The 27,264-nt window shown below is 38.6% G+C and overlaps 1 protein-coding gene across 1 annotated transcript in view; it reads right to left on the bottom strand.

Annotated features, from left to right (window-relative positions):
• Positions 1-27,264, bottom strand: part of INPP4B (inositol polyphosphate-4-phosphatase type II B) — a 211,284-nt gene that overhangs the window by 114,213 nt on the left and 69,807 nt on the right. The window contains exons 2-4 of the mRNA XM_054283822.1: positions 22,356-22,565; positions 20,672-20,716; positions 1,672-1,790 (exon numbers count right to left, since the gene is read on the bottom strand). Of these exons, the coding sequence (XP_054139797.1) occupies positions 1,672-1,790; positions 20,672-20,716; positions 22,356-22,446 (255 nt within the window). The 5' untranslated portion in view covers positions 22,447-22,565. The remainder of the gene's footprint in view (positions 1-1,671; positions 1,791-20,671; positions 20,717-22,355; positions 22,566-27,264) is intronic.

The following is a 27,264-nucleotide window of genomic DNA, read 5'->3' as shown; positions in this document are numbered from 1 at the left end:
ACAAGAACTTCCTGGAAAGTTTTTTTAACTGGGAAGGATATGAAGTGCTTCAGAGGCAGAGCCTGCTATCACATTTTTAAACAGCTCAGCCAGTACCAGGTTCTGGAATACAACCTATAATAACCAAAAAACCTTTCTTACTCCCTCAACACGTTTTGAAAGTACCAAAATTTCATCTTAATTTAGATGAACTAAGGATTTAACATGCACACACATACAAAAAAGAGCAATCTTCATTAAGCCACAATACTAAGTGTATAGAAATGCTACAGAGACTCTCAGTATTACATTAAGGATACTGATTTTGTGGAGAGGGGATTGAAATATTCCTCTTTAGGCTGTACTGCTATAAAATAAAATTCCTGTGCTTTGAAACATTATGATTACACTTAAAAGCTGTACACAGAACTAACTATATCATAGCTAAAGATGTACAATTAAATGAATAATACAAAACATTGTTTATAATTTCTTCATGTTTAATTACACCTAATTGCCAAAGATTACCAGTGTGTATGATTAAATTTTCCATTAAGTAATTAAAAAAAAAAAAAAAAAAAGGCTTGTGCACGACAAAGGTAATTTATCTTATGGATTAACTTTCTGTGACCCTGCCTTGCCCTCCACCAAAGCTTGACTACAAAGCCAAGAACCTTGATAAAACAAATTCAGGAATTTATTGAGGTCTAGGACATTGTATTAGGAAATGCATCAACTTCTATTTAAAAAAATACATAGTTATCTATCCATCTTTTGCACAACATCATTCCAGACAGTCTGCAATGAGACATCCTGATCAGATACAAGATATTTGAATTAAGCAGTTTCAGGATGGTTGAGGGCTGAAACCATAATAATTTAATTAGTAGTTGGTTGAAAGTAATCACACAAAGACCTCATGAAATATTCTCATTGTATTTAAGAGTTAAAACAAGCCTCTGGTGAAATCATGTGTGTGTTTACAATGAGACTTTCCTGCTCTTAATGAATCTCCCCTGTAAGTTAAGCAAGTTACATCTACATTGCTCACCCTTCATTTTCTCTGAACCATTTTTGCTGTTTCTGACACCAATGCTTACAGGGCAAAGTCAGGACTAGCAAAGCAGCCTCAGATGACTTTTGTTGTCACGTATGGTACCAATTACTAAGTCTTACATGTAAAGTCACAGACATTACATACACACATTTCTTTCCCAAATTATAGATCTAGGGTAATATTTTTCAAATTGCAAAAGCATCAGCTCTTTAATGGAAAAAATAGAACAAAAACCAAATAGGATAACAGACCATGTAATACACCTATGCTTTTCTGCATTTAAAAATACTTTCCAAACTCACTATACTCTTAATTAAGTTTTACTTTGCATTGCCTTGTCCCTTCATGAGAGCAACTACTCCCTGTTTCATTCTAAACCTGTGTCTGGAGAATTGGAATATTCTCCATGCCTCCACTTGGAACAACAGAGCTTTCATGAGAAGCCAAGTGAATTTCTGTTGATCCTGCTTAAATGCCAAGAACTACAGCACACTTCAGTATGCTTTACTAACTGCCAGGGTGTGCTTGTCTTACCTAGCACTATGCACCAACTTGTTTTATTCCTAACTCACTTTCTAAGGAAGAAATGAGCAATGGAACAATCAGCATGTTAATTGAGTAAGGAAGACGCTCACCTCCACGATTTCAGTGCTCGAATACCGCGCGGCAATGTGCTCTGCTGGATGCACCACTGAGACCTGGACAAACGTGCTCAGCTTCCGATCACGGGTAGCAGCCACTAGATCCTTGCACGCTGGAGACAGTGCAAAATAAAAATGAAATACTCCAAAGCAAACTCCAGGAAAGTGCTGTCAGAGGCACAGGACAAAGCAGACCACGCTCCAGCTCCAGATTAAATCTCCAGAGACGAGTCCATTTAACAGAGGAAGTCCCTTGGAAGTAACCTACCGAAATAGGAAGTCACATGCCACAGAACTGAGCTGAGGTCTCCTTTCCACTGAAAACATTTGCAGCTTCTGCAAAGCTCCCTGCCAGAGGCTCATCAGCCCCAGCCCACCAGTGTGCACGCGCATACGCTGCAATAGTAAGGAATTTTACCGAAGTACTCATTTCATTTGCCCACAAAATCTCTTTTAGCAGCCTGATTGGATCTTCTCTTGTCTGACAATTTCCCCAGTTACACAACCTTTTCAAACACATTCTAAAACAGCTAATTGCTACCAGTGGTTAAGCTGGTTTCTATCATTTGTTACTACTTGTGAACTTAGAGCTAGTTGTCAGGTATAAATCTACATACCTAAAAGCAGGCAGCAACAATCAATTCTTTTGTCAGGGTATACAAATGAGAAATGCATTCTGCCTATGTGGCATCATTCTTAAAACCCATTCTACCTCAGAGAGAAATTCTGTTCTAATAATTCACTTTTATCCTGGACTCAGAGTCCCTTACCATGAGATCATTCTTTACACTTCCACACCTTATGCCTTCAAAATGAAAGGGTCAAAGCACTGAAGAAAAAGAAGGAAGGAAGAAATAAATAAACGCATCATCAGCTACTCCACAGAAGGGACACAGATTAATGAGCCATGCATTGAAATATATATGTATTTTATATATATAAATAAATATAAATATATATATATATATATATATATATATATATATATATATATATATATACACATACACACACAGGAATATACAGCAGTGAACACTGCTGTGGGATCTACCCAGTGCTTTCTGCAGGGCAATAAACTATCCTGGGCTCCCAGAAGCCTGAGGCAAGCAAAGACAAGACCATGGTCCAGAGAAGGTAACTGTCAAGAAAGAGCTGAGAGTATTTTTATGAGCCTGCATTGCCTACCAGGGGCTTCCTCAAGTGCAGCTGACCTTTACCTTTCCAAAAGGTGAGTCAGATTATCCTCACAGCAAGCAAGCTTGGTCTGATGAGAAACCAATGCTACAAAAGCTCTGATACATACAAAAGGCCAAGTCAGCTTGTTTTACACCTTTTTTTTTTTCCTTTGGGCTCGAACCTGCTGCTGGAGTAAATAAAAGGAAAACTAGCTGAAGCTTTTTCACTACTCTTTTATTACAGTTAAGAGAGGCAGGGAGACAATTAAATCTAACCTTCAGAGATTAAAGTTTTTGCTTTAGCCCAAATTGCCAATGAAATCTCCTGGTATATAGTTTCAAATTGACCCCTATTTTAATTTGGCGGAAAAAGTGGGATAAGCATAAAAGTTTGTGCATGATGAAGCCTTCACAAAAGAGCTGATGTAACAGCACCAGGCTCAAACAGCGAGTTGCCAGCAAGTCTTTGCTGCTAAGACTCACTGCCTTATTAAAATGACTGAATACTAACACTACTTGACATCATCTTAAAAATTACAGTAGACGTCGTGCAAAGCAGTTGTCAAAGCACAAAAGGCTCAGCAGACACCTTCTGACGCTATTTGACTTTGTCCTCTCTAAAGCTGATCACGAGTAGTAGCAGATCACTGAGATTTCCAAATACAGCCAGTTCCCCCCACAGAACCTGACCTCATGCCACCATACAACCCTTAAATACTGCACTCCATAATCATCTTTTTAGAATGTAGCACAGTTTCAGAGGAATGGCAAGAGAGCTCATGTTCACCAGAGGCTGGAACAGAGAGACAGTCCAATTTTTCACACCTACCACACAGGAAGGCTAGCTGGCTCACAACTCACTAGAATGCAACAAAAGTGAGAAAAACAAAGACACACAGAGACACCTAGGAAAAACAAAATCAGACCCCCAAAAAACCTTATCAGTGTCTCTGGTAGGAGCTCTGCAGCCGAACTCTTGGAAAATGTACTACCGCATGATGAATCGAGGCAAAACCCTCACAAATAATCATTTGATCTAGCTGTGTCTTGTCTCAAATACATTATCTAGATGTGACTAAATCTTTTAGCTGCCAAGAGCACAGGCTTTTATGCTACTGAGAAACCATTAACAATAGGAAGAAGATTTGCACTAAGTGGTCACCACCTTGCTGCTATCTGAACATAGGAGGCAATTTATTTCCATGACAGTACTGCAATCCAGTCATTAGATTATTTTTCCTGTAAAAAGGTGGCCTAGCAGCACGATCTTGACTTTCATTGGACAGAGCTGACAGAAAAATAACTCATCTGCATATCTCCAGTAGGGAGGATCAGCACAAAGCATCAGAACTCTTCGGGAAACACTGGTGCAGAGGATAAATGAAATTAAATGAAACCTGCATCTACTTCGATAACAGTGTTATTTATCTCTACTGTGACACTGGACTAGTGTTGTTCACCACTCTCCTTTCAGTCAGAGAGGATATTCAATAAAGTTATCCCAGTAAAGAACACAGAAGTTGCCAGTTTGAGCCACAGTACATCACTTCCCTTCAAAACAGCCCAAATTAAAAGCTTAACAAAACAAAAGGACTACTTTTAAGCTGATGCCAAAGAATAGAAGCTTGTTATATCCTGTTCACAGCCTGGCAAGCTCCACAGCCCCATGCTGCATTATCGCCCTTTCAACAATTTTACTATCAGCACCTTAGGTCTTCAAAGAAACAAAGTGGACAAAGTGAAACATTACGCAGTTAGGAAAGTATGCTATATATTTAAACAAGTTTGTTAGGTAGTATAGGCATGCCCCTCAAAGAGAAACTGATAAAAACACAAGCATGGAAGGCGTTCTGAGGCTGTTTCCTTAACTGCAAATGTAGCATCGTGAGAGCAGGTAACAACATCAACTCACTTTCCACCATAACCTACGCCCAAGCAGACCACAGGTTATGTTGCTCCTCAATGCTTCAGAATGTCTGAATTAACTCTGGAAAAATTCATCGACAAAACACAGTGAAATGAAGCACCAGCTTGTACTTACATGCCAAAAGTATATGAATCTACTCATTGTGACTGTTGACTCAGAGTCTAAAAGCCTGAGTCATCCATTCCCCGGTGACCAAACCTCTGCTGAGCCTATCAGCGTACAAGGAATGTTTAAGGAAGAACCGCATTAAGAATAACTTATGCTTTAATATCAACAAAGAAAAAAAGTTAGGATGGCAGGAAGAAACAAATCCTCTACTGATATTTCACTGTTCTCTGTGCTGCACTGACAGGATGGCTGTGCCCTCTGCCCTTCTGAGTGTGTGCCTACACAAAGAAATGAAAGACTGGTTACTGTTTCCTCATGGGACCTTGGAGGATTTTTGAAAAATGTTATTTCTATATTGGAAGAGAGTACAGAGAGAAAAACTAAAAAAAAAACTATTAGTATATAACAGTAAGAAGAAAGGAAACAAACAAAACCCAAAATAGAAATAGCCTGGAAATTCACCATCTACCTTCCCTGAAACTGTAACACTTCTGACCAGGCATTTTGCACTCTCTGCTCCAAGCACAAAGCCCACTGGAGCAAAAAAGAATTAGTCTGGCAGAGAAACAGAGAGATGCAGCATCTCCCAGAAATGGAAAAGATCCAGTAGCCAGAACAAACAACACGGGCAGCGGGAATGAAAGACATTCCCAGCTCAGAGTTGTTTGGGAAATGAGCCAAGAAGGATATCAAAAATTGGGAAATGGCATTGAAACAGAATAGTTTATTTTTGCTAGTGAGGAAAAATACAGTACACTGGTGAACGTCTCCTCATACTCTGGATTCACACAATGTATGTATCAGCCCATCTCACAGCGTGCAAGGTAGCTCTTTCTTTAACCAGGGACAAACACCGTTTCCCCACAGCTTCGTTTCTTCCCATATTCCAAACCAAAACATTTTCCAGGGGCTGGCTAGGAACAGGAATTCACAACACAGCCCTGTTGTCTCCAGGGTATGCTATTTTGTACGCTGTCCAAACAAGAGAAAATGAGTAGCATCTGATGGCAAGGGGCATGGGAAAAGCCTGTGCCTCACATGCACATATATATGTGAAGGTAATGTTCAAATTTTTACTCATTCATCGACAGCGCAGAAGCATTATTATCCCAGAGCAACTTAGTTTATAAGCAATAATGTACAGTCTGTCTTGATAAACTAATCAGTAAGGTGTAGCTATTCCTTAGTGGGCAAAAGGACCTGATAGAGAAGGGAATGCCAGACTTGGCAATTTGCAATGTGGACTCCCAGAATAATTCACCATGCAAGACTAAATGGATGTGGTCACAAAAATTAGAATGCCCATGCTATCACAAAATGAGAGCACAGTTACACAGCCATGCAACAGGTACGCATTAGGAGGGACACCTTTTAATCGTAGCGACCAAAATAGATGCTCAGACTCAGGTGAACTCTATCATGAAAAGAAACTCAGGGCAACAGAAAACTACATTGGAGCATATATACAAATAAGTAAAGATCCATTGATTTTTACCCATGGAGACATTCAGGATCACTGTTCCTGTCTCTGGGGGTGAGAGGCTTCTATAAAAATAATAAATCTGTTCTCCAGAACATACGGCTGGTTGCCAAAGTAACCTAGTTATATTTTCAAGGAAAGGTACATACATAAAACGATTAGTATCCTTCAGGGAGGTACGTAACAAACAGCAGGAAGAAAATTTCTACCAGTAATCCAAGGAGAAAGATGATAGGGAAGTCTTACCAAATTAATCATTAAAAAAAAAATAATCTCTAAGACCTACAAGTACAGGTTTTGGGGGAATAAACCCCCACAAGCACAAAACAATGTTAACAGTACTAACCATACATAATCTATCAGTATGCTGCCCAGAAAAACCTCAGTCATTAGCCACTTAATTTGCAGCTAAAAGAACATGATTATTTATGAGTCACTGAAGTAAGATACACACGAATGCTGCTGGGGAGAAATGCTGTACGCTGGTAAGGGATCATGCCCGTGAGTGGAGATGCCAGCTGCACTCATCATCTCATTTGCAGATGAAGCGATTAATGTGGTTGGAATCATCAGGGTGCAACCCAGAGGTGATCTCTCTCAGACCAAGGTTAGAATCACCAGGGTGCAAACCAGAGGTGATCTCTCTCAGACCAAGGTTAGAATCACCACCAGGGTGCAAACCAGAGGTGATCTCTCTCAGACCAAGGTTAGAATCACCAGGGTGCAAACCAGAGGCGATCTCTCTCAGACCAAGGTTAGAATCACCAGGGTGCAAACCAGAGGCGATCTCTCTCAGACCAAGGTTAGAATCACCAGGGTGCAAACCAGAGGCGATCTCTCTCAGACCAAGGTTAGAATCACCAGGGTGCAACCCAGAGGTGATCTCTCTCAGACCAAGGTTAGAATCACCAGGGTGCAAACCAGAGGTGATCTCTCTCAGACCAAGGTTAGAATCACCAGGGTGCAAACCAGAGGTGATCTCTCTCAGACCAAGGTTAGAATCACCAGGGTGCAACCCAGAGGTGATCTCTCTCAGACCAAGGTTAGAATCACCAGGGTGCAAACCAGAGGTGATCTCTCTCAGACCAAGGTTAGAATCACCAGGGTGCAAACCAGAGGCGATCTCTCTCAGACCAAGGTTAGAATCACCAGGGTGCAACCCAGAGGTGATCTCTCTCAGACCAAGGTTAGAATCACCAGGGTGCAAACCAGAGGTGATCTCTCTCAGACCAAGGTTAGAATCACCAGGGTGCAAACCAGAGGCGATCTCTCTCAGACCAAGGTTAGAATCACCAGGGTGCAAACCAGAGGTGATCTCTCTCAGACCAAGGTTAGAATCACCAGGGTGCAAACCAGAGGTGATCTCTCTCAGACCAAGGTTAGAATCACCAGGGTGCAAACCAGAGGTGATCTCTCTCAGACCAAGGTCTGTGTGAGTGTGGGGGTGTCTCTGCAAAGGAGGTTTGATCCCAGCCCAGGTGGTGGAGTCTCACTGCCAGACTGGTGCTTGGACTGAGAAGTTTCCTTAGCAATGCACAGGCTTAATTTGTAACTTTTCATCCCCCATTGCCAGCAAAGGGATTTCAATTCTTCTGACAGGCTAGAACAGGCCTATTTCCTCTTTAGCTTTGCTATTTAGCCCCAGGCCCTTAGGGGTTTAAGCATGATGGATGCAAGAGGCTCAGCAAACAGGCTGACTGGATCAACACAGCTCTCTGGATCATCTCTGCACGGCAGGATGGAAGGCGTGCCTACATGTGTTCAGCACCCATCCAGTGCTATTCACATTTGTTGTGCATTGATCTGCTGCTAACGTCAGACAATCGGTTCCTGCACATCCACAACCTTCCTCCAGCTTTATTTACAGTTGTGAGAACCGAGTTCTGTCATCTTCATGCTCTAGGCTTCAGCTACACAACAGCAACATGAGGAGAACTTAGAGCTTGGCTTAGAAAAGCTCCTCAAGTAATGAAACAAACTGGTTTTGATCAAAATTCTTAAACTTCTGTAATTTTTGAAAATGCATCGGAGAATACGCATCTGCTTATTGCTTTCAAGTAATTGCAAAAAGATATTTTTTCCCAAGAAGATTTCCTTACTGAGCACATTGTGACTCTAATAGCACAGCAAGCTTTCTCAGAGATGCAGCAGACTTGTGACAGCAAGGCAGATCTCTTGCTGTTTGCTTTAGGTTATCAATTACCCTCTTTCCTTCTGTTCAAAACTATTCTACACAAGGCACCAGCTCCTAATGATATTTAGGCTCTTATCTTCAGTTTTGTAGTGAGAGAAATTAAGAAAGAAGGGGGCAGGGGCTTGAAGCCTTACAAAAACTTGCTATACATTACTACTCCAAAATACATCCATATCAAAATAAATTTTGATACTGCAATTCCAATGCTGCAATTTATTTTGGGGTTGTTGGTACTTCAGAACACCACCAAAGGGTTTGAATCTTCATGGAAACAGAGCTAAACACCATTTTCTCCTTCCCCTTCTCCTAATATTGTCATATCAAGTATCTAATGACAAAGTAATCTTGCTGTAGTTTCTCTCACAGATTTCTAGCTATCCAAAAAAGAGAGTGGTTACAAGTTAAAGTACCAAATGAAGAATCAGAACATCTGCAAATGGTAAGCAGAATTCCATTATTCTGTGAACTAATACCTCCTTCATACCATAAGCTTATACTGGTAATCACTTCATCTGAAATAAGATGAGTGCAGCTGGCATCTCAACAAAAATCAATAAGGACCTATAACAATTTATTTCAGATTTTATTTAAAATAAATATTCTTCTGTTTGCTAACATTTTACATCTCTTTGGAAATAAAATAAATGTAAAAAAATACATCAGCAACACCACAAGAAAATGAAAAGGAACAAAGTGCCAAGCCTCAAAGTTTCCAGTCTGCCACATCTGTTTTTATTACAACCACACACACTGCTTCCTTTGACAGGAGCATTTCTTCACTGCCATACCAGTTGCCAGGTGTAGTATTACATGGGCTTGATCCTCAGCCTGCAGTATTGACTGACTGCAGAGACAGAATTCCTTTCTAACATGTAAAGAAAATTCAGCTGTTGCCTAGCCTGGCTCCAAACCCACGTCATCATATGCATCCTCACAAGATCCTTTCACGCCTATGGGGAAAGCGGCTCCCCTCACAAAACATAAGTACACCTAAGACATGCTGCAGGCTTAGATGCTGCATTAAGCACTCTGTGTAAAACTCTCTGGAGACAGCTCTGCAATTAACTGTCAGCAAACTGATGTGTGGTCACAGCCCTGATACCTATGAGACTCTGCTGGTTAATAAAACTATTAATTCCTTCTTTAAGTAAAAATGCTACACATTAAAGGTAATCAAATGAAGATGCCGGGACACGAAGCAGTAGGGAGCTATATTAACAACAGTAACTCACAAAATAAAAGACGCACAATAATAAAAGCAAACTGTAGGTCTACTGTCTTACTGAACAGCCTTAGAATTCATCTGTGTGAGAAGAGCTGTGTTCCTTCCTTTCACTGTGCCAAGTAAGGGGACAAGAAAGTCATGTAGTTTCAACTTCATAGGATTCAAACAAAACCCCCCAAAAATAAAATAATTAAAAACGCCCACCAAAACCACCTCCTTAACATACCCTGAGGGAAGACAGCAGGAATGTTTGAGCCCTGTAGTATTCTCCATGTGTAGTGCTCAAAAGAGGTAAAATACGGCCTTTAAAAAAAAGTAGGTAGCCTATTATTTACCTGTATGTTTGTAATTTTTTTTTTCATTTTAACCCCCCACTCTGCTGGATTGCTAAATGTCAGGCTGATTCACAGTTGTTCTCATTGCATAGTGTCTGATGTTGAAAATGACCAGTGAGATAGCCTAAAAAGATGATCTTCTACAGAAAACACAATGCAAACCACTGACTAATCTCTCCAGCATGCCAGAGGTGACCTTTCAGCAAAACAAAACCCACACATCTCAACGGAAAGGAGACTAAAATGTACTTCAAAGACAAGGCAAAGAAGAGTAAGACACGCTTTTAATCAAAGGAGAAAACAGATTTCTGCAATCCGGAACAATCACTTTTAGTCCAGTAATGATTAAATTTGCTGGTAGGAAAATGCTTGATAAATGTTAAATAATCTGCATTCAAGCTGTAGTTAAAAGGAGATGTTCCAACATAAGGAAGACTTGCTTGAAAAGACAGAAATTCTGGATTAATACCTAAATTAGAAGTCAAGTCCAAATAAAAGACAATGATTAACTCCTCAGAGGATTTTGAAGCAATCATTCTGACCAATAATTCAGATTGCTTTAATACCGCAACATAACAAAGTAGAACTTCACAAGGAATTTTATAAAACGTAATATGGGTTTTTTTCCCATAAATGACAGAGTCCAGAAATAATAAGACCTCAGAGGTCAAGGATCATGTCAGAGGACGAGCTTCAAGGAATCCATCTCCCATGAACATCCTGCATTTGTTTACTTGTGTATTTTGGAGGAATAACCTTTACTCCTGAACTTCTCCAAAAAATGTACCTCAGCCATGAAAACTCTGGTGGTACAGACCAACACCCTTCTAAAAATACAGGGTAAAAAACACCATAGTGACTGTAGCTGTTGTCATTGCCTAGATGCTATTTCAAAGTAACATTTTCAAATGCAAATACATTTCCTACATTTCCATGTGTAGTTTCTTCAATATCAAAACCAAGATCATTTCCTCCCCAAGACACTGGCTCATAATTATTACTCTACATTTTCAACTCTGCCATTTGCATTTTGGAGATTCTAAAGGGGAGACATTCATGGTTTTTATAAAGGAGTAAGACCCAAAACAGAAAATTTAATCCTTGTACTATAAATACACTCTAACTTCCAGCAGAAGTTTCTTCAAGGATGAACAATGGCTATTTACATGCAACAGTAATATATTTGAAACTGCCTTGATTTTGATATGCTGACACATGTAAAGACATAGCCGACTTCTTCAGAGATAATATTTTAAATTATTTTCACTCATTTGTACAAAGAAATAATAATTTAGGATTAAGAGGACACAAAGAAATGATAAAAACAAAAACAATCACCCAAAACCACCAACCACAACCACCAAAAAAAACCCCAAAAACTTTTATTTGTCTCTTCAGAGATACCCCTTGGTAGATTACACATCTGAACCTTGAATCACCTAGGTATTGCAGCTCTTCATCTCAAAGCTGAGAACAGTGCTAGTCCACTTCACTTTTTAAAGCAGATAATTCACAATCCTACAAAAAATCCTCAGCTTCTCAGGTATGAGGAATTCTCATCTTTAAGAAATGCTAAGACCAAATTCTTCTTAATTCATCACAATGAAATTCGACACACCTTCAGTCTCTCAGAAATCAATCTTAAAAGCAAGACAATTCCAGATTGAAGTTTTAGCTTGTTTTGAACATTGGAACAAGACTGAAGTAAATTTTTAAAACGCTTCTTTATAACACAGCAGTTTTATATTCCACATAATAGGCAAAAACCACTCTGAAAATATGGCTGATAATAATAACTGAAGTGTCCATAACTGGACTGGAAAAATTATTTGCCACAGCAGGTAAGGGTGAAACAATGAAGAAAAGCACTCTTAAGCATTTTGTTTGTTTTCAGCAAAGCACCTCAGGTCAGTCTGGCAGTCATGCTGCATCCCCTGCTGTGTGGGATTTTGTGCTGCTGCATTCAGGAGAATTTCAGCTTTCTCAGGGCCTGCAGGAGAACCTGATTCTTGAGTCAAATCTCACCACAGACCATGCATTTCAAAACTTGCAAAAATAAGGACATTTATAACTAACGTGTTCAAAAGGAGCAGATTACTTTAGTCTTCTATTAATTCAATGTTTTTCTATTTATGTAACTTCTGTTTCCACATATGAGGATTAAAAACAAGTCCACTGGGAAATGTCTTACAACATGAAAGTATTACCACAATTATTTGTACAGGCACACTCAGAGATGTATTTAACAACTGCCACTTGAAACACAAAGATTCAGCTAATGCAGCAAAGAGTGAAAAAAGTCAAGAGCTGTCATGCTTTGAGTTATTAAAAATGTTTTCAGTTAATATATTATTGGCCCAACAACAGGGAGCTGTTCCATTTCTGTTTAGTCTTTACCATTCTGCACAAGAAGCACCAACTCTGTGACTAGTATAACCTCTAAATAATTTGCTTGCTTTTTGTCATCCAAATAATCTCTACCCTTTTGCAATTATGAGGTGACTTTACCTTCACAGAGAGAGATACACAAGGAAAGAGACAGAAGGAATTCCCTAGGTAATTTTTCATTAAGTGCTGTACAGGCTGGGCCAAAGGTTAGAAAAGATCAACTGCAAAAAGTGACAGTAAAAAAAGTTGAAAAGTTCTCTAACAGAGCAGCTGCAAACCACAAAAAGCTGCAAGCAAATACACAAGAGAGGGGGAGACTTGAGAGTCTGCTGTGTCCACTCAAAGCTGTCTCACCTTGACTGCAAAATAAGGGAGATTTTCATGTCAGCAGGCACAGAGGGCACAAAAGACAATCATAATTTGGTATTTTACATATGTATTTTTACATTCCAGTACCACTGAACTCAGGCTGCTGTCCATGATCACTCCAGAACTGAGGTCCACCCCACTGGAAAAAGGGCACTAATCACTTAATAGTCATCATCAGTTTATTTTGTCTTTGACGCAAACTCTTTTCTTTGCAGAGTTTAAATTCAGGGTAAAACTCCATTTCAATTTTATTCCTGGCCAACACCACTTCTGCAAATACAAGTTTACTATACGTTTTTCACTTCAAACTTTCATTTTGCAAACATTCCATGAATAACTGTTCCTTGAAAGAATACGCAACAAAAAAAAAGATTTTGCACACATACAGAAATTCATAAAAATGAGCACCAGTAACATATTATCCAGGCCAAGAGCATCCACAAAACTATTTTAACAATTGCTGACTCTATCTAGTCCTGACTCTTTTTGCCCAAAAAGAAAGGCTATCCAGGCTGCTCTTAAACCCTTCATGATGTCTTCAGTGTGCCCCACACAACGGTTTAATTATGATGCAAGGGTGAAATTCCCTAGAACAGCTTGGGTCCACATAGAGAGCAAACACTTCAAATAGTCTAATTTCTACTCATCACAGTTGTGATGGGTAAGGAAGCATTACAGACCTCTCCCTAACCAAGGAACACCTCATCCTCGTTTGTGTCTCTGAGTACAAATATCTCAATGAGGACCAATACAATATTCTCAATGAGGATCTAATAAATGATGCACACACGTTTGTGTATACACAAACAGTGAGTCAAATCTCCTGCTGAAATCTACCACACCCACGTGGGAGCCATCCTAGGGAATTTCTGAAGAGCTTCATTTGGGAAAATCAGGGTCAAATATTGAACTGGAGAGAGCAATAGACTGGCACGGCAAACAGGGGAAAGCATGCACAGTAGGAGGTATATTTTTGGGCAAAAGCAGGAAGAGAAAAATAATGATGAAAAAACAGCAGCAGCATGTGCCAAAAATAACTTCTCTCTCATGCAATGATCTTTAATCCTACTTTCCTATGAACTAGTTTAAAAATACCCTTGTATTTAAAAATACAAGTTTTCCATTTCATCAGAATAACTGAAAAATTATTGTCACAATTCCCCAAAACACCTAATAATTCAGAAGTCAAGCACGATGCTTGTGAAAATACTAAAGGACAAATTAAGCTATCCACTAGTTCTTTTTTGGCGTTTTTTTAATACCTAAGTGAGAAAAAATTGAGAAATCTCAATTCTGAGAGAATTGCATTAAATCTCTACCTATATCTATAAATTCTTTAGTAATTTTGGAGTCCTTTTCCATATATAGCTTTCAATCAGCCTTACAAATTACCATAATATTACTGATAGCTATGAAAGTTTTACCTCAGAAACCAGAAATAGTTCAGGCAAAGCAGCATGGAATGAGGTGGACGAACCCATGCTAAGACTGAGCTCTTGTCATGAATCTGTTTCTAGCACTCTGCCTCACTGGGATACTGAACTGGAACCCCTCTCCACAGAAAACATAACTATTTTCAGCACAGACACAGCCTTGCCTCTGAAATTCTGGAAAAAAAGGAATTTTGCAAGCATGAGACAGCAATTGCAAAGTCTATAAGAAAAACATGCCATAGACACCAAAGCAGCATTTCCAATCTCAAGAAAAATACCTGATTTTACTAAGAAGTCTACCAATTTTATTTATTTAAGGTTTGAAAAAGAAATGTCCTGCCTAGTCTTATCCTTCTTTTTTTTTTCCATGGACTTATAAATGCAGCAGTTTTATAACTGACAAGATTTCAGCATTTGTACATTTCTGACAGAATTTAATCCTATTATCTGCTGCATCACTCAAGAGCTAAGATGATAAACCCCTGTATCTCAGAATGGCTAAATTCCAAAAAACCCTTTCAACTGTTAAACAGCTTTTAAAATTCAGGCATGTACAAACTCCTCTATAAACAGATTAGCCACAGCTACTCAAAATTTATCTCTAGATAAGTGTTTATATCAAAACATGCGAAAGTCATTGAGAGAATCTTTAGGCTATTAGATTTATAAGTTCCCCTTAGTCACAGCCCTTTTTTATACATATTTACATTTACAAGGTCATCAACCACTTTCTCCCAGTAGTTCAAATACATTTTTTTTTTCTCACAAAAGCTTCTGGAAACAGAAAATACTCCAATTTCATGGAGCAGAATGGAAGACAACTGCCCGAAACTCAGTTTGCACCTGGGTTTAATACTGATACTCAAAACACCCTCGTGTTTCTCACTACTTGCACCAGCACATCAGCAGATTGCTGTAAATCCATCACACTGGAATACACTCAGACAGCAATGATTTGCATCCTCTGCTCTGACCCACTTCAGAGCATGCAAACATCCCTGCATTGAACGAGCCCACCACGGGGACCAACTGCTGCACAGCACCTCGTAATGGGGAATTTCCATCTCTAACACCGACACAGAAATTGAATTTACACAAGCCAACGCTGGTTAATGAAAATCATTAAGTATCAATGGATGCTGACAAGTTGGAAATACTTCCGCGACTGCTTCTATTAGGAATTGCTGCTGACTGACTCAGAAACAAAGTAGATAACAAAAATGAGTAATGCTACACAAGATGTAATGGGTTTTCAGCAACAAAAAAAATTCATATTTATGGACTATACAGAATAGCTATATATATACATATAACTCTCTATACAGATAATTCCATTAAGAACTCTAACTGTAAAGTATATATTATTATAAACAGAATTTTCAATTTCTCTTAATATGCAAAAAGCACAGAGAGCACTAACTGTTCACATATCTTCCCAAGTTTCATGTCTGGAATTTTTGAGTCCTTGCATAGTAAGCCCTACAATTAGTGCAGATTAATATTTAAGGACCGTGACAGCATCCTGCTTCTCTAGCTGCAGTGCAAACGAAGACAATCCCTAGCCTAAAAGGGACTGAAGGACAGATTTCTAGAATTACAGTGCCTACAGGTACAAATTTAAAGATTTACTAAAATTTAAAAAGTTACTAAGAAGAAACTGCATTTAAGGCATCTTATGCTGCAAAAGTCTCAAAGCAGCCAGAAGTCAAACCAGTAGCTCCCAGAGGAAAACAAGAGCATTCTTTCCAATCATGTGGTAGCTTTTCTACATCCTGAATCTTTTCTGATGAATTTAAATTGCCTTTTCTTTACTATGTGTTATTGTGATGTAACAGTACCTAAGATACATCAGTAAAACTAAGAGGGGGGAAAAAACAAACCTGACTAGCTGGTTTGGTGAAGATGGAATTTGTGTGGGGCCAGAACAAACTCAAGCAAAATTCAGGAAACTGTTACAACAAAAAGAGCAAAATCAACAAATAAAATTTAAAACTCACAAACCCAGCCTTTATTTTATATTATTGCTGCTATTTTTTCTAACATGGCAAACACAACTTTTTTTGAGCGAGAAATATCCCTGAGCAATATGTGACACTGAGTTTGATTCACAGGGAGATGATCACTTTTTAGATTTACTCAAAAGCACGATGATGACTTTTTTTACAATTTTATTTGGCTAACACAACAAAGCATCATTTATTCACCAACTCATAACTTGATGAAGCAGAAGGATAACCAAATGGGCAAATTCTACTGGGATCAAGACTGGCTTCAAGTTTGTGGTCAGGATAAAACCAGTATTTCTGCTTATCATTCTTCCAGGAACAGCTGCTGCTGAAAAAGCTCCAGATTATGTTTCAGAATTGGAAAAATCATTTAGTCATGCTCTTTGAGCAGCATCGATATACCATTTATTTTCAGTGGGCAGAGTTAAATCTGCTTCAAGACCTTTTCCAAAGTGATGGCATCACAATATCACTCGGGGAAAAATACGATCGTGGAGAATAAAAGCTTCAGCATTTATAGGTAGACTGCTTTTGTATCAATTTGGTGAAAAGAATAAATCACCTAGAAATTTTTAATTTTAATTCTTGCAAACACTTGCTCAAGTTTTCTGTGATTTGTGCACTATTTAGTGAGATTTTGTAAAAACATAGTCATAAGATTTACATTACTCTACACTTTGAAAAGTACCTAGAGGTCATTCAACAATAGAACAGTCCATCAAAATTCATGGATCTAATATGTTTGCAAAAAAAAAAAAAAAGCACGTTTGGAAATGTCAGACAGGTGCTGTCATAAAAATTATCACCTGAATATGCTACAATATGTGCAGAGACATTTTTTCTATACAGCTATTTTGGTTACTATTACCATACTACACCTTGCACTCTCTTTGCAGATCCAAGCAATTAGACAAAAGCAAAACCACTAAAATTGTGTTGGTTACTGAGAGAGTAGCTAACAAACTTATTTCCTCTTTTCCTCCGATTTATTTCTCCCTATTAACACCATGTTCATTACCTAGTTTGTGTTTGAGCACCTTGACCACTAACTATGCATTCTACCCTGTTCCCTCATTTTCCTGATGGTTGCAATTTTCTTGTTCTGCTTTGCCAGCTCACTACCAAATACCCTTATAAAAGCACAAGCTCTTGAAAACTTCACAATAGTGTTCAAAATGCACAATATAATTTATCTCCCATAACTATAACCTTGTACATCAGCTGGGCTCACATACTTCAAAGTGGCTGTGCTACATCAATGTGAAGTCAGGAATCCACAACATATTTATTTACATCTGGGACTCAAGGGCTGGGATATTTTGGAGAAGCAACCAAGAAGAGCAGCTTCAAAATAAACATATATGTAAGATCTAAAACCGCACACTTCCAAGTCATGGGAAAGATTGTTATCAGTTTCACTGGTTTGTTATTCAGGCCCAGTATCTGGGTTCATTCCTTTTGCCCTGCTCCTCCTCTCTACTCATCACCCTGCACAGGCTGTCACATCCTCCCTCCCAACGCTTCATGGAACTGCATACAGAACACAGGTCTATTCTTTGCTTTAACCTCAGGGAAAAAGAAGAAAAGAGAGCACTTTATTGCACTTTCAAATAAAATAAGAGAAGGCAATATTTAGACATTATATGAAAGGAGTGCTTTCCAGAGTGTTATGGACATAGGATGTCGCAAGGTAACTACCATAACAAAATACAAAACTCTAGGAAGAATTTTAATATCATTATTTCAAGATTCAGTTATCGGAACTTCCAACACTGAACAGCAGCACTTAGTTATAACGTCCCCAAATAAAACTCATGTATTTGGTAGCACTCAAATATCATTTAAAAGCTATATGTTGTTTTAGTTACTGGAGTTCCAGTTCTGAATGTTATTTATTGACCAACAAGTGACAAAAGACTTAAACTACAATTATGAGATGCTACAGTTTTTTTAATGTATTTAAACGCATTTGTATATCAAATGCTAGAAGCAAATGTCTATTTGCATATATACATGTAAGGATGGTACTTAACTAATGCAATAATATTGATTACATAACAAATATGAATATGAACAATATGACAGTGCTGGTGACCGGGGCTGCAGGAGCTGGGAAGTGCTGGCATGGGCATGCTGATATTCCAGTCAGAAGGATAACTGCTAGGAATTTCATGGACTGAAGGTGGATTCCCCTAATGCAAATGTGTTATGCTTAAATATTTAGTACTATTTAAGGTTCAAGACACTAAGAATCACCTTTATACAATTGCCTGTGTTGCCAAATATCCCTGACTTAGGGCTCTGGACAGGTCTATCAGCCAAAATCAAGAGGTTTATGCTGCTACTCCTAATTGTTACCTGAGCAGCAGCAGGATCCAGCGTATAAAACCACGACTCAATCAATATTGCTGCAGAACAAACCACAGAACACAAACGCCAACTAGGAACAGCCCAATGCAAAACACAAACACTGACGCTGAGTGAACAGAGATCCATCCAGCACAAGCCCAAACAACTCTTTACTTTGTTTTTACACTTCTGCCTGCTGGGGCACATGTATCACTGAACGCAACTCTTCCTGAAGCACTGCTCATCTAATTTGCAGTCAGTGCCTGCAGCACCTTCCTCCCTCTCCCACCCTACACCTGAGTCATTGTGAGAGTTTGTTATTGCTGGAATGCGGCAATTACTGGCTCTGCCCAAACACTACAGTCACATCACCTATAAAATGTAAATAGAAATGCACAGGCAAGTTAAACCTGCTCTTAACGATTGAATAACATGGTGATTTCCCACCAACAGAGAAGGAGGCCTTTGTTCCATGCAACATTTAACAATTTCTGCAGAAATAGTCTATACAGAAAAAACCCCATAACCTACTCGACAAAATTTTTTGCAATGCCATCACTACCTAATTTTTAAAAGACATAGAGATAAAAAATACACAGATAAAATGTAAGGTATTCTAAAAATACCTGTATGGAATAGAACTGTGTCTGCCTCAAAGGGCACAGCTCTAAGGTGTCAGCTTTTCAATCAGTGCAGCTGCAGCAGCACACAAGCTGAGTGCAACCCAGTTCCAAGGACAAGGCCAGGAAAGAAGCCCCCAGAATGCAAGGAGCAAAAACAGAACCACAGGAGCCACATCACTCATGTTTGCTGTGTTTGGAGTTTCTGAAGGACATATGTTTGTAGACTATTTAAATTCTCCAAATAGAGCAGTCTAATTGATACTTATATAATATTCTGCTCACAGTTATCTGTATTTCCCTCTCCCCCTTACACTTAACGTTTTTTGCAACAGATGCTATAGAAGTTTTTCTACCAGAGTGAATTTTAACAGACACTGAATAACACTGAGTAAAAGTCTCCTAGTGTACTGCTACACAACATCAGATATATATTCACAGGTGGTATGGATGTAAACATTGTAACAAATTTGACAAGTTTTAGTTCAGAATGCACGTAGAATCAAATACTTGAAAAGTCACTATTTGTGACTGTGTTCTTCTCCCACACACAGGAGCAGGGAGTAATCACAGGATCATTTCAGTTGGCAAAGACCCCAAAGAGAGCGGAGCCACTAACCAATGTTCTTATTTCCCACACAGAATTTCTGTGTTCACTGCTTCTACAGCAAATAACTATTTCACTTACTATTTCAAAGGCTTCAAAGCTTTTGCACTGAAAGAATAGCGAAAAGTAGCCAAGCTTGCTTTGCACAGTTTGAGCTGACATATTGTGCTCCTTGGTCTTGTATTACAAATATACCATTATTCAATTAGATTGCTTGACTTACTGAGCAATCTGAATTGTTCTGTACTTCTAAATGGAAGGGGAAGCTTGAGCTGATAGAATCCATCCCAAAACAATTCTGCTACATGCTATAACAATATATAATTCTCATATACCAATTTTTAAGTACACTAAGTATTACTAAGTATAAAACGGCAAAGTCAGGTAAATATTTACATTGCCTCCACACTACCAAATAACATCACATTTAAAGTCTGTTCTAAAGCAACAGTCCTTTTATCTGGATATTGTTTCAAAAGCTTCAAATTAAATGTCTTTTTCCAAATAAGTAGTATTTCAAAAGCTGCATTCACAAAGCTGTTGGGCAGATTTTCACCCTGGTAGAGCAGCACAGCACTCGAGAATTCAATAAACCTTTAGCCATTCCAACCAATTAAGAAACTAAAATCAGTGTTTCAAAAGGCACACACAGGCACTTCTCCCATCTAGACCTTCAATTTTTTAAAAAGGTCACATGCTACACTGTATAGCACTATATACATAAAAACTTTCCACACACAGGCCATTATAATTTCAAAAATTCAAAATTGTATCTTACCAAGACTGAACTCCAGCTTTGGCTCATTTGCAATTCTCTGAATACCTTAAAAGGTCAAGAAAAAAAATATTAGAGAGAAAAGGCAAGACATGGAAATCAAATTAATACACAGCAGAACTTTGACATGCCTATAACTACTGCCATTGCCATTGAAGTAACATTCTAGGTTAGAAACTCATGGTCAAAGCAAACTCGGATGAAATGCCTGCCTGAAAAAAGGCTACTTTGGAAGAAGACTTCCTTCTTAATGGAAACTTTCTGCTGCTGGGAAAGGAAACTAGGGTAAAAAACAGGTTTTCATGGCTGTGTTACTTGTAAGATTTCCAGTCACAGTGACTGACTATATATGAGTTGGGAAAATATTAAGTCCCATAAGTAATTTTTAAGTAGGTATGTCATCACATTAAATCAAACTCCATGTTTAGTGAAAGTAGTTAGATCAGGTTAATAGAGTAAAATATAAACACATTATTGATCCACAAATTGTATAGCAATGAGCCCAACTTCTTTTGTTGGAGAATAAACATATTAATTCCTCTTCTTACAAAACTGGGACAGGAACAGTTTAATCCATTGTGGAATTATGTTCTATTGCAAAGGGCAATATTTTTTTATGCTAAAATAAAGGGGTGAATCACAGAGATGCAATAAGAGAAAAGTAGGAAGCAAGGAGGGATAGGTGAATAACACTTTGGTTTTTACCTGATGCACAAACTAATTGGATCACAACTAGTTTCAATGAACTTGTAGAAGTTAAACTCTCTTTTTGACATTTTGTATTCTCTAGTAAGCATTATTCATTATTGGTCAGTATTGAAGAAATTGGTCTGATGGGAAGGATTATAGTTGGTATATGAACTGGAGTAAGACTTGTGTTTAAAAAAAATTGTAAAACCTACAAACAAAAAAAACACCCCAAAATTATAGCTATGTCTGCTCCATAAAAACATTATGCTGCTAAGTCTAGATTCACACTGTTCTCATTAGTGTAGCTATTCATTCACATCTGTGTGAGGAAAATTACAGCTGCAGAGCTTAGACAGGTCAAAAAGAAAAGAAAATTGGGTTGGTTTTTTTTGTTGTTGTTTTTGGGGTTTTTTTGTTGTTTTTTTTTTTAATGGAGCTTTAATAAATTTGAGTTGAACTCTGCCACATTGGCCTGAAACACCTTCATGAATGCTGGCTATAGCATTAAATGACCGGGCAACTGAAATACAGCCTTCTGCCTGCAGTGCACCACCAAATATAACTCAACATACAGGTACTTGCATTCAACTCCCCAGACTGCTTTTACATCACATAGAACAGACCTGTGATAGTAGTTGAAGTATCACTAAAGATTTGTACATTCATCAACAGTATCAGACTATATTTTAAACAGTAATCCATGTAGGACATAAAAGAGGAAAAAAATGCTTTAATTCTTATTAGAAGAAAATAGGTTAGAGAGAACAACTCAGAAACACAGAAATCCCACATTTGTTCCCCTGAAGGTTGTGTGCATAAACCAAAACATACTGGGGAAAAAATTTAAAGACAATTTTCATCAGTTTATTTCCTCTAAACTGCACTCTGACAGGCAAGAAGTTGAACAGCATTTTGTACCCTGCTTGGGACACTATCTGAACTGCCACAGAGACTGGGCCACTTTCATTGTACCATTCCATAAAACACATGCACTTACTGGTAAACTGGGGCTCTCCTAGACCGTCTAACTGGGATGAAGGGAGAAACTGCCGTGCTTCATCTGACGGTCTCTCCTCTTTGATTTCCATGACCAGCCTCCGGAGCTGCTGGATTTTACTCCGCCAATCCTGCGAGTTCACCTCTCCCAGTGCCGCAGCACAGGATTCACAGCCCGGCTTTGGTGCAGCTTCGAGGCAAAGGTCCGGCTCTGCACTCAGAAAGCACGAAAGCAGCTCTTGGGGACTGTGCCTGGAAAGGGGGTGATGGAAACACTGATTTCACAAACAATGGAAACCACTCCATACACACGCGTGCATTCATGGTCACAGCACCACGCAGCCCCATCCGCCTCTGGGGTCAAATCCCAGCTCCTTCAGAACTGGTGCAGTGCTAAGCATGTCCACAGAGTAGTTCCAGGATTAGTTAACTGATGGCTAAATTAGGTGGCAGAATCAAACCAGAATGGGAAACCCTTTTCCAGCACAGAATCTGCAGCCTACCAGGCAGCTCTCTGAGCTGCTAATTTGACAAAGAATTTGATTTAGGGCAGCAGACACAGTTCTGTCAGACAGTGGGATTCACCAGAATTAATGTGTCCATCACCTCTTCTATTAAGGATCTCCATTATGCTCAGCCTCTCATTCATCCTTGCCAGAATACAATCAGGAACACATGCAGATAATTTAGCATGACATAACTCCCCTGTGAAGACTCAACAGGTTATATGTGGGAGCTTCAGACCTCATCATTATCCATGTGTCATTTGCTGTTCTGCCTCGAGTCTAATTGTTTAATGATCAAATTTTCTGAGAACAAAAGAAGAAAGGGGGGGGCAGGATGCTGAAGCTCCCAAGGAATCCAGGTAAGTAGCAAGGGCTGCTCATTTGATTAAGATTAGAGCAGGAAGAAAAAACACCTTGGAGACATTTAAAATTCTGTAGAATAGATAGCTTCACAGAGCCATAAATTCAATGTGGCATTTAGGGCTACACACACCAAGAAGAGCAAACTGGGAAAGAAAGAAAATCAATTTTTTTTAAACAAGTTACTAACTAATTTAGAAACAAAAAACTCTATAAAACACCTGTGCTATTGTATTAACAAGGATGGAGGTATTTCATTGGGCCTGAAAATCATTCTGAGCTAAACGAGCCATATATCATATCACTGGACAAAACAGAACACTGAAAGGTTTTCATACTTAGTTTGAAAATCCAAACAATGTAGAAAAGTTACTTTCCATACAATGTGAACTTAAATTTATTTTACTACCTTGAGTATCTCACCTTGGGCACTTGCACACATGTTATTCTAAACCTGTTTGCACTTCATAAACTGAGCATCTGCCAGTTACAATAACCTCTGTTTTTATGGTTATGGAGGGGATAAAAGATGAAACCTCAAGTCTGGAAGGCTCTAAAAACTGTGTACAAATCCCTGTGGAAGTCAGACAAGCTTTTTGTCTGGGCTGGATCTAAGGAAATCCAACTGTGTGGCTGCAGATGCTGCTGAAAATGCTGGGTAACATTACATGTACCAGCTGGACCATAGATCTTATGAGGAAAGACTGGAAAGAGAAACTGGAAACACTTGCTTCAGGGGCAGATCAAAAGCTAAATAGGATTCAAACGCTTGCCTTTAACCCTGACTCAGAAAAAACACGTATTCAATTCTTAAGAGAAGAATATCCAAAATCTTAGAGAGGTTTAGATGTTCATTAGAGCCTGTTTTCAGACAAGATCTTGTCTTGAGCGACCAAACCTCACCAAGATGAGCTCTGCTGTTTGACCGAGCTGACTGAAGAGACAGGAGCATCACCTGTGAGCTCTCCTGGGATCTGGTACTCCATGTGAGCCACACTTTCACAAATAACCTTCAGAAAGAGCAGTATTTAGGAGAGCTACTAACTTCTCTGTTGCCCTGATGAGGTCTACACCTGCAGAGTGCTCTACTTCCTTCCGTCATTGACACCAATGAGTCTGAAGTCAGTCATATTTCATAGCATTTCGGAGCTACTAGTGGAAAATTGAAAGGAAAGGTATGTAATAAACCAGCAGCAAGATCAAAACTAACTAATTAACTTTATTAAAAAAAAAAAAAGACATAAAACAAAAACCAACCAAACAAAACTTTAAAAACTGAACAACCATAAAAAAAGAAACCACCCAGACATAAAAAAAGCCACCAAAATGCACACACACAAAAAACAAACCACAAAGTTAACATCTGCTTATACCATTCAACCTTTAAAAGCACAAAAGCACAGACAATTTTAATAAAAGAAGTTTGGAATCCAAAATTCCTTAGGTGAAAGAAAAGCTGTCAGAGAAACAAGTCAACACTTAACAGCCAAAATACAAATATACCAAGGTGTTCTTTTCTTTTAGTCCATTATCTTTAAATGGAAATGGGAACAGTAATCTTGCCTTGAAATATCCTACCACTAGCTTGATAAAAAAACATCTGCTTTAGGAGGAAATCTATGTTTTTCAATTCAGGAAATCATGTTATTTAGATTTACCTCTTAGCTGTAAAAATCAGACTGCCAAGCTCAAAAGGCACACTGAATCATCATTAATATGCATGGAACCAGAAATGGAGAGTGAAATGCAGTAGGAGTGGGCATAATTCTGATCTAGTGCTAGTTTTGAGATGTGGAAATTCATTCTAAACTGTACTTCAGAAACTACAGTCTGCTATATTTAGTGCCTTGGAGTACTCTGACAGCTAAGTTGAACTCTGAAAAGCATATGAAAAACCTGGAAAATACTCATCACCGCAAATGTAAAAAGTTTCATTCTGCAGTAAGAATGAAGGTATCAGTAGGTAGATCCACCTCCAGGTACTGGAAGGTTTGTGTACCAAAAGTCATCTTGCCAGAGGAAACACAACATGAAAAACACACACTGGTAAAAAAGTCTCTTGCAATAAAGGAGCACACAGGCTTATTTATGTAAGAAAGATGATAATCTCTATGCTCTTTTCCTTCAAATAGTTGCTGACTGTTATTTTAAATCAGCTGTATACAGTACTCCCTAACAAGCTCAGACATTTAATTCCAAGTATGATAAGGGGAAAAAAATAATATGAATCTTTCTCAAAATGAAACTAATGGACCTGCAAATGTAATGAAGGCCTCAAACAAATGGCAGACACATCAGAAGAGTTATATAAATAATTAAATAAAAATTGCTACTCCATGCTTTATTAAAATATTAACATTTAAATAAGAGATCTATTAATCCATAACAACATAAATAATACACCTAAATGCAGTAGTATTTCATAGGTGGACAAAAGCACTTCATACTTTGCTGCTAAGAAGTTATTGTACAACACAAGCACCTATGCCATACTGTTACTGCTGAAAGGAGTTACCACGAGTAGTTTTGGAAAAACCCTTTGGTTTTACATCTTATTCACTTGTTGTTAACCTTTTTTTTTTTAAGAAGATTTTATTGGTTTATTTTACTAAACAGTTAAAGGTGACAGGAAGACTGACTCTCTTTGGCTTGCTATATTCCCTTCATGAGAGTTTAAGCATAACAAATGTTGAACAAGACAAAGAAGAAATTACTGGATAATTCGAATGAATAAAATGTACAAAGCCCATGGTCAGCACCCACAATGAAAGCCTTGACTTTTTTAAAGGATCACTATTTTTCCCCCCATGCTAACGTGCAAAGTAAGAGAGTTCAAAAAGGTTAAAGGTTGTCTGTCTCTTTTCACACACAGCAGCAAAAAAGCAATTCTCAGCTCAGCTGCTCACTCAGCAGAGGAAAAGGGTTAAGAATATCAGTGAGTCACTGACACTGTAAAATATAAAGCACCATCACAGCTAACCACCATATGCTGTAACAAAAGTAGAATGAAAGCTTTGATACATAAATTATATCCGCAGGATATTTCTAATACAGACATCAGAGGCTGTTAATTCACAAAGCTGTCTGAATTCTATATGCTGATGCATTTCATGTTCAAATTAGTAGTGATGAAATCATCCCATGGTTACTCATGATGGTATGTTAATCTTTCTTTGCAAGTTACATTTTCAATCAAAGATAAAGAACTTAATTAAAATTTTTATCTTCAGTGATTTTTTTTTAATTTTGCAATGCTGAAATAAACTTACATAAGTTACTATTATAAGCTCCATTTAAGTCCCTAGAGAGCCTCACTAAGAGTGTATTTGAAATGAATACAGCATGATGCCCCAGGCTGACTACAGCAGTAGAACACAGTTCCTTCTCGTACCTGTCACCTTGCACACTGCTTCTACCCTTCCATTAAATACCACACCTGTACTGGAAGCAATGCGAACCACACAAACATTGATATCTCAAGATGCCTGAACAAATACACTGCAGCAGTCACTGAAAGTTCCAAGGGGGGCCTTTGCAAAGCAGGGGACTGCTTTTGCTGAATGGAAGCAGTTCATGTCTCTGGCTGGACCATCAGTCTGCCTTAAAAAAGGCAGGATTCAGAGATCTTCTTGCTCGGCCTACATCTGCAACAGAAACCTTTGCATATGCCTCACTTATTGCATCTCCAAAACAGGGAATGATCCTGACCTGTCCTTCTAAGCCACCAAAATTGAAACAAAGGTCTCCAAGTTCAAGTGGCTTGCATACTACAAATGGCAAAAGGGAATACTTGCTGTCTTAGGGGTATTCCCACATGCAGGCCCCTTTTTTATTATTTTCCTGATTTATGAAATTCATCTAATACGATTCAGATGACTGACCTTGTAAGAAGATCTCTGTTTTCTTCCTTTGCTCCCTGCCACCCTCCTGGCCAGCCCTACCTGGACGTTCCAGCTCTTACCTCCCTACCTCTCACTGAGGGGCCACACACAGTGCAGCAATACAGCCTTCCAGCAATCTCTCTTCCTGAACGACAGAGGAGAT

The sequence above is a fragment of the Melozone crissalis genome, unplaced genomic scaffold, assembly GCF_028551555.1.
Source record: "Melozone crissalis strain CALT ecotype California unplaced genomic scaffold, PUWL_Pcris_2 ptg000039l_1, whole genome shotgun sequence".
Lineage (NCBI taxonomy): Eukaryota > Metazoa > Chordata > Aves > Passeriformes > Passerellidae > Melozone > Melozone crissalis.
This window is presented reverse-complemented; position numbering and strand designations above follow the sequence as displayed.